Genomic DNA, 8645 nt, shown 5'->3' with positions numbered 1-8645 from the left:
TCCGAATGGAGAGAGCTGAGCTCAGCCATCGTCAGAGCTCGCTTCGGCAGCGGAGCTGTGGCTGTGGTGACGGGGGGAGAACCCACCAGCACTGTGCGGGGGAAGGGGGGTCGAGGCGGCAGGAACCAAGAAGTGGCACTCGCGGCAGGGGTTGCACTGGAAGGGGCGATGGCAGGCCAGACAGGTGAGGCTCTCGTGCTGTCGGGAGCCACAGACGGAATCGACGGGCCGACGCCTGCTGCAGGAGCCGCTGCCTTCTGGAGGTCGCTGCCGACAGGAGGACACAGGTACGTCTCCTAGCTAAGGTTCTATCTGCTCCAGTCATATATTCCACATTCTAGCATGATTCTATAATGTTCCCCATTTCTGAATCAAAAACTCAGATAACCAGAAAATGACAAGGCAAATCATCTGTATCTCCTTTAAATAACATTCTTAACACCTCCTGCAGGTCTACAGTGTCGGAGGCGATTGAACAAGGACTTTCGCCCGAGGAGAGTCTCGCCAACAGCGATTCCTACACTTTCTTCAGGAATCTATCAGGCGGTCGCTATCACCTTCTCCCAGGACACACCGGCACTAATGTCATGGACCTGCATGTCCTCCTGGTGAAGGCCTAAGACTCAGTGATTACATTATTACTGTGGTACCTTTTTGATATGATGTTCTTGTAAAAAAGTGTGAGGCGAAAAACGTCTGATAAAGTGTTTGAACTATTCTATTCGTCACAAACTGTATTCAAAAATTTCTGAGGATACGTTTCATGTTAAATGTTACTGATCTTAATGCTTGTTGTTGTTATCTTATTTTAACTTATTTCTTGAATAAATATGATACGAAACACATCCAAAACTGAAAATAATTTATTCACTTCTCAAAATGTTTGGGATATTATAATCCATCCAAATGGGCTTGGCTGTGAAACCGAATGTTTATATTATCTAATAGACTTCCTCACACGAATTTCCCCTGGCTTTTAGAACACATTTTAAAGAAAACGTGGGCCCTAATGCCCCGTAAAACGCCCAATTGTGCACATAGGTGACTCTTCCTTGGTGAAATCTATGTGTATCATGTCGGACGCCCTCTGGACTAGTCCACTTGCGTGAGATTCGCATTTCTCGCATCACGGTCCTGCACTTTTTTCCTTATTTGGTGTGGATTTTTAAAATAGTCCTTGGCGCATCTTTCAGCCGATAGATATGTCGTGTTATCATCTAAGGCATCCCATATCCTCCTCTGTTTACATTGCAGTATCAGACGCTTGTGAATCGGTTTGCTTTGCCTTATCCTTAGCAATGACTTGACACGTAGAGTCATTAGATCCCGTCGTTAGTAAGTTTGTTAATCCTTGTTGATCACTCTGGATTGGCAGAATCACTCGCATATTATATTTCGAAGGAAAATATGTCAATAGAATAAGCATTTGTAAATAATATCTTACCTGTATAGTTTATTTAACTGTGGTATGTCACATATCACCAACAGTCATCCATCATGCAAAAATAGGCCAAGCGCCAACAGCAAATCCGCAGATGAATTTTACATCTTAATCGATTAAAGAAATTGGACCTTTACTTTTTTTTTTTTTTTTTTTTTTTTTGTAAACAAGTACAGAACCAGGAAAAAATGGCTTAAAGTATATGAACATGCTTTGTTAAATTGAGCTCACATTTTTTTATTGAAGACTAACATTTCTTACTAGTCATTAATCATTAAGATCTGTAAATAACGCGTTTCTGTTAAATCTTCAAGAAAATTACATGTAATTCTGAGTCGAAATTCATCAATTTTCTTGTGTTGTTATTCATTCAGTCTCCTTTATACCTTTATCTATATGACACGAGCTGTCAGTCATGTAGTGTGACGTTTACAATGGATGGATGGATGGATGGATAGGTTGATATGGATAGATAGATAGATGGATGGCTGGATGAATAGATGGATGAATGTGATATATAACGTAGGAAAGAAGTGTCCCGTATAAGTTTTACGTTTCCTATTGATATAATGGAGCACTTTTTAAGGGTCTCGGGATTATTTTTTGGGGTAATCCTAAACTTCTCGAACAATTTTCATGAAACTTTATTGACATAAAGCTGAGATACCTACATACATGTGTAGAAAGTTTGAAGATGGTACACGGAAAAGAAAAAGAGAAAAAATTAAAATGTCAAAATTTTTTAAAGATTTTAAGCGAACTTTGACCCACTAAGGCTTCCAAGCTAATTAAGATAATTATTTTCTAAAATTATTTTTGATGAAAGTAATCATTGCCTAACAAACTAGAAGCTTTACTTTTTCCAATGATATGATTTTTAATGACACAAAAAAATAAAAAACATCAACAGGTGTTGCTGCGCCTATAAAATCAGCATTTACGCATGTTTAAAAATTCCAAATCACACTTATTAAAAAAAAAAAGCTTCTATCTTATAGAAAATTCAATGACGAACACAGTGAAAAAAGAATTAAGTAAATCGCATAAAAACTGACGGAGGAGTAGCAACTTAAAGCACAAAAATTTACATTTGAGAAAAGTGGATTTGTTTACAACGCAGTGACAATCAGAAGCCTCCAGCTGCATACTCCGTCTCTTTGCAGGTTCTTGTTCCTCATTTTTCCTCTGAATGGCGAGTCCATCATCTTGTCCATGTTCTGCAGATATTTTTCCATAGAAAGTGTAGACTCAATGCCAAGTAGGCCTACCACCATCCAACACCGAGCATCATCATGCAGTATACTAATTATGTTGTCATGGGATAACAATGTTCTTTCACCTGTACATCTTTCTTAGCATCCACTACAACGTGACCACATGATCACTTCACTTGGATGTACGTGTCTATTCGGTGGTGCGTAAATTTAGCAGTAGCATTATTCTGACAACATGATGGACATAACATGCTTTCCACTATTTCTTTCACTGTCTCTTCATAACTTATGCATCGTATTTTCATTTCACTAGCTTCTGGTTGTTCCTTTTGTTCAGTTACAAGAGATTTTCTTTTTGTGCACTCGTTGGTGCACGTGAACATGACGCAACAGGTGACGGTGGTGACGCCTCCTCACTGCTAGACGCGCCTGGCGCCTTCGCTTCGCTGCAACAAGTGATGCTTCTGTCGCAATTTTTGCACATTTGCGACTTAAGCCACGACTGCTGCTAGCTAAAGGGGGGGGGGAGAGGCGTAGGATGGCTGAGAAGAAGGTTAGTTTGGAAGTGGAAATAAGTTGGAGATCGAAAGTCGGGGGGCGATACCCCGTGCTTGTTTCGGTTGTTTTCGTGGCTTCCAAGCAGCGCATCGGTGGTTTGGGTGGAGGTCAGAAGCCCCTTCGTGGCCTTAGTGTTTATTTGGAGGAGGCGTCCGCCTTTGCTTGCTCTGTTTGCATGCTGTGCTTTCTTGCTTGTTTTTATATAAATAACTACATTGAAATGTAGGATATTGCCTTTATATTAAGATAAAGGTTGTTGTGGTTATGAATTTGTACATAGTTTAATTAAAATCGGCGGGTGCTGTCACTAGGTGTTATCTGGGCGTGTGCACGCGCGTGGCCGTGGACATAGACATAATCGTGGGCGTGATTTGCGGACGATTATGGGTATGGTCACGGAAGCGACGCACTCACGGTCAGACTAGGACCTGGACTGCTGTATACATACACATTCATACACTCATGTGCATTATACACATGTGTACGTACTTATGTGTATAATTTTTTTTTCTTTTTTTTGTTTGTTTTTTGTTTTTTGTTTTGTTTCCGAGAGCATTAGAGAGAGAGATCATGGTGCATGACATATGAGGCATGCGGACTTTATTATTTTTTTATTTTTTCAGGGACGAGAATGAACATGAACACGAGAACGCGAGAACGCACATATATACACACATATTGATAGTTTTTTTTTATACCTGGTTTCCTCCCGCTCTGCCATGCATACTATGATGCATGGCAGGTCGGGGTGACCCCTACGGCATAAGAGACTTTACCTCTCGTTCGAGAACATCGAGTTGGGTAAGTCCATCTTTTTTTTTTTTCCCCAAGGACGAGAATGAACATCAGACATGAACAAGAACACGAGAACGCGAGAACGCACATATATACACACATATTGATACGAATGTTTTTTTTTTTTTTTTTTTTTACGAACGTGGAACATGCACACTAGAACACGGTGGTGTTCACAGCAAGTGTGAACACGATAAGGACATGATAACACGTGATAACACGTTAGCAATAGAGCATGGACACCTACATATGTACACACAAATAGTCATGTAGGGGAGCATGGAACGTGAACACGGTGATGTACATGGGAAGTATGAACACTCAGACATGGATTATGACACGAGAGCACGCCCGTTGAACACAGGGACACAGAGGGAGTGAGCATTTCTTAGTTTTCCTGTCGTCGTTCCCGGACATACAGTGGACGAGGTGGTTGCTCGTTTATGGCTTTGAGACTTCTTGGCCACCAACGGTGTTCCGTGTCTGTGTTGTTGTGAGTTTCTATGATGTTTGTGTAGAGTGGGTCGTCTGTCTGTTGTAGCCTCTCCCATGTTTTGCGTGCACGGGCGTATATTCGGGTGTTTAGTGGCTCGATGTTGTATCTTTCGTGCAGTTCTCGGATGGGTGTTATGTGTGGGTATCTTATGTTTGCAGCCCAGCGCAAAGCTTTGTTCTGGACCGCTTGCATGTTTATTTGTTGTGTTTTGGATATTGTGTGGAGTGGCACTGGGGTGTACTCGAGGATGGGCCGGAGTACTGTTTTGTAGAGTTGTAGTTTCGTTCGTGTTGTACATTGCGTGAATCTGTGTAGTTTGGCGAGTGTGATGTTTGCTTGTTTGATGCGTTGTTTTGCGTGTGTGGATACACTCCATCTGGTGAGGGAGAGGCCGAGTAGTTTACCGTTGTTTGCGTTCGGTATGTCTGCATTGTTTATTTGTATGTTGGGCGGGTTTAGTCGTGCGATGGGTATGTTTGTGAACTTTTGTGTGTTCGTTTGGATCTTCCACTTCCTCTCGTATGTGTTTACGTGATTGATGGCGCGTTCTGTGGATATTTTCATGATGTTTTTAGATTTGCTTGGGTGTGTTATGATTTGTGTTATGTCGTCTGCGTAGGATATGTAGTTGCTGTATGGTGTTGGGAGAGGTAGATCTGCGGTGTACAGTATATAGAGTGTTGGTGCCAGTACACTACCCTGGGGGACCCCACTCCTCAGGGGGATGGGGGGACCATGGTAGTGTTCGAGGCGAATGTTAGCAGATCTGTTGTCGAGGAAGTTGCAGAGAAGGCGTGTGAAGTTTGGTGGAAGTTGTAGGTTAATGAGTTTGTGTTTCAGTCCACTATGCCACACCTTGTCGAAGGCCTTGCTGACGTCCCGGAGAATGATGTTTGTCTGTTTTTTGTTTGCGAGGCTGAGGGCTATCTCCTCGTAGGCGAGGGCGATAGCACTCTCAGTTCCTCTGTTTGGTCTGAATCCGTATTGACGGGGGTTGTGGATGTTGTTTGTTTCTAGGTGCATGTTTACTCTTCGTGTTATGATGCGTTCAAGTATTTTCCCCGGGACCTCAAGCAAGGAGATCGGTCGGTAGTTATTGACATAGTGGACTGATTTGTTTGGTTTGGGAATCAGTGTGAGGCAGGCGTGTTTGAAAAGAGATGGAAAGTGTCCTGTGGCCAAGGAAGCATTGAAGATTAGACAGAGTTTGAGTATCATGTTTGGAGGAAGGTTTTGAAGGATTGTTTTGTTTATTTTGCTTGGTCCAGGTGCTGTGTTTTTTGTTTGTTTGATTATCTCTGCAACTTCCCTCGGTGTTATTGGTGTGGTGAAAATATCTGTACTGTTTAGTGCGGTTAGGTCAATTGTTTGTGTGGGTTGTAGCAGATGTTGTGATTGTTGAAGTGCCATGTTTACTTCGTGCTCAGTGTCCTCGTCAAAGTTTTCGTTTTCTGTGTCTGTGATTTGGAAGTTTCTCTGCCAGAATCGTCTGTGAAGTGTTTCCATGTCTTGTATAGAGTCGATTTTGTTGTTTTGTTCATCGTATAAGTATGTGCATCTTTGTCTGTCTGTACCCATTAGTTTTTTGTATGATTTCCAGAATGTCTTTGGGTCCGTATGGTTCTGGCAGAGTTCGTCTATAAGTGATGTCCATGTGCTTGCGTGGAGTTCTCTGTTTGCGTCTTGTAGCTGTGTTTGAATATGTCTGTATCGGTTTCTTAATTCTTGGTCCCATCCTCGTGTTTGGGCAAGTAGATGGACATTGTGATATTGTATTATGAGTGAGCGGAGGGTGTCATTTTGTTTATGTTGTGGTATTGTTCTGTATGTTGTTTTTGGAATGTGGGCTTGTCTGGCTGTGGTGATGTCATCATACCATGACTTCAGGTATGAGTCTATCTCTGTTGTTGGTCGCCCTTGTAGTTCGTGATTTTGGGTTTGTGAAAGGGATTCTTTGAAGGAGTCCCAATCTGCATTTTTTAGTCTTTCTTTAGGATGAGATGGAATCATGATTGGGTTGGTCGAGATGGTGGCTATGATGGGGAGATGATCGTTGGTGGTGATCTCTCCTTGCTGGAGGTTTATGTCTGAGGAGCTGGAATATGTCCTGGTCAGGTATGTATGGTCTGCGTGGTGGTAAGTAGATGGTGGCAATGATAATGGGACCATGTGGAGTATCGATTTCCACCGCAATGAGCTCTGATGTGAAGTTGTCATGAATTTTATGTTTTAGGTTCGATTTGATGGCGAGAGCAACACCATCGCTTCGTTCACCTGTGTGGTTCGTTTGATATGTTGTGTATGTATGTATTTTGATTCTGTTTGCGTTGTCGAGTCCGTGGCTGTTAATGAGTATAATGTGGGGGTCGTACTTCCTGTACATATTGCAGAGCTCATTGCGGCGATCGAAGGTCCATTGCAGCACGTTGTGTTGCAGGACTGTGAGGCGTTGTATTGTTGAATGGTGTGGGTTCATGGTTTGTTTTGTGTAGAGTTGTCTGAGGGGTGGAACCCGTTACGTAGGTCATTGATGTTTTTGTATCTTGTCATGTGTGTGTTTGTGATGTCGAGTTCTCCAGCAAGGAGGTATTTATGCAGACGTTGTGCTGTGACGAGATCGGACTCGGCTGCATTCGTGTAAACCCACTTGATGTTGCCGCGGGCGATTTCTTTCCCGAGGAGGGAGGCGTCACAACACTCGTAGACTAGCGGGTCGGCGGCATAGAAACGAATGCCGTAATATGAGGCATCGGTAACTGTGCCGTCCATGAGCCTGTTTGGGCTGGTTTTGGATTTAGAGGGTTTATTGTTTGTGACCTGTTGGGCTTGGTGTTGTTCTGAGTCAGAACCTTGTTTTTTCTTTTCTTTTTCTTTCGGCCGACTGCGTGAGGTTGATCGGCTGCGGCAGCTTTCGCTGGTGTGTTTTGGTGGGTGTGTTTTAAGTTTGCAGGTTTGTGTCGCCTGTGTTTGTATTGTGTGTTTCGGCCTTACTGAGGACTCCACCTGTCGTGGTGGGGTTTTAAAGGTCTCGACCTGTGTGTCATCAGGGGTTTGTTCTGGGTTATCAGGGGTTGAGGTATGGGTGGGGGGCTGGGAGGGGGGTGGGTTTGGGTGGGAACTTAAGGGAGGGGGAATGACCTTCAGGATTCCCCAGGAGTCTGCTTCTCCCAGATCGAGTTGGGGAAGATTGTTTCGTGCCAGGGCTGTTTTTGCATGATGTCTGAACCCTTTGCTGGGGTCAATTATGTTTTGAACATGAGCATTTATTAATACGATTAATATTTCTTTTGACAGATTGTCTGGGAGGGCGAGGTGGATGGTTGGCTCGTTTTTTTCGTGTTTTTTATGTCCTGCTGGACTTGTTTTACTTCCTTAATTAGGGGTTGCCAGGCATTCTGCGTTGCTTTAATTGTTGCTTGTGCTGCTTTTTGTGCAGCTTCTTTTATCGGTTTTGTTTCTTTTTCTTTTTCTTTTAATTTGACTGCATTTTCGTCCTGAATCTTTTTTATTTCAGCTTTTCTATTAGGACATGTGTTGGCCATGGTCCTATGGTCCCCCCCACAGTTAATGCACTTCTTGTGAGTGCTTTTGCAGTTTCTGTAGTTATGTGTGCTGGAGGCACATTCTGAACAGATGGTTATTCTGTCTGAAGGGCAGTTTCCTTTGTTGTGCCCATAACCATAGCAGTTCATGCACTGTTTTATTTGCGTAAAGCGCTCGTACTCTATTTGCCAGGGTGCAATGCATAATTTGAATAGATATATTCCCTTTTCTTTTATTTCTTTTGTCGTTTGGTGGTCAGTGAACCGTACTTTTATGATGTATTTTTCTTTCATTATATAGACGTCGTCTACGTTGGTGTTGGGCATTGTTGCCGCATGAGCCTTTGCGGCTGTTCAATTAATGTAAGGACGACTGATACCGCTGTGTAGCACTCACTCCAGTTTATTGAAAGTGGTCAAACCTGAAATACGTTACATGGTTACAACCAACATTGGTATAATCTGTCACAATAATCCTTTAACATTTACAATTGTGTAATACGTGTTATAATACTAAACAGGGTTATAAAATTAATATAGATCACGTAAACTAGATCTCTGTTATCACTAAATACATACACATTGCGGAACAGACGCCG

The 8645-nt window shown here is 42.6% G+C and overlaps 1 protein-coding gene across 1 annotated transcript in view; it reads left to right on the top strand.

Moving 5' to 3' along the window:
* Positions 1-846, top strand: part of LOC122264701 (glycerate kinase-like) — a 2800-nt gene extending 1954 nt beyond the window's left edge. The window contains exons 3-4 of the mRNA XM_086550346.1: positions 1-287; positions 452-846. The exon at positions 1-287 is cut by the window's left edge and continues 1242 nt beyond it. Of these exons, the coding sequence (XP_086406472.1) occupies positions 1-287; positions 452-620 (456 nt within the window). The 3' untranslated portion in view covers positions 621-846. The remainder of the gene's footprint in view (positions 288-451) is intronic.
* The last annotated feature ends 7799 nt before the right edge of the window (positions 847-8645 follow it).

The sequence above is a fragment of the Penaeus japonicus genome, unplaced genomic scaffold (genome assembly GCF_977035675.1).
Source record: "Penaeus japonicus unplaced genomic scaffold, GWHDUDI00000001_assembly GWHDUDI00000023, whole genome shotgun sequence".
NCBI classification, from domain to species: domain Eukaryota; kingdom Metazoa; phylum Arthropoda; class Malacostraca; order Decapoda; family Penaeidae; genus Penaeus; species Penaeus japonicus.
This window is presented reverse-complemented; position numbering and strand designations above follow the sequence as displayed.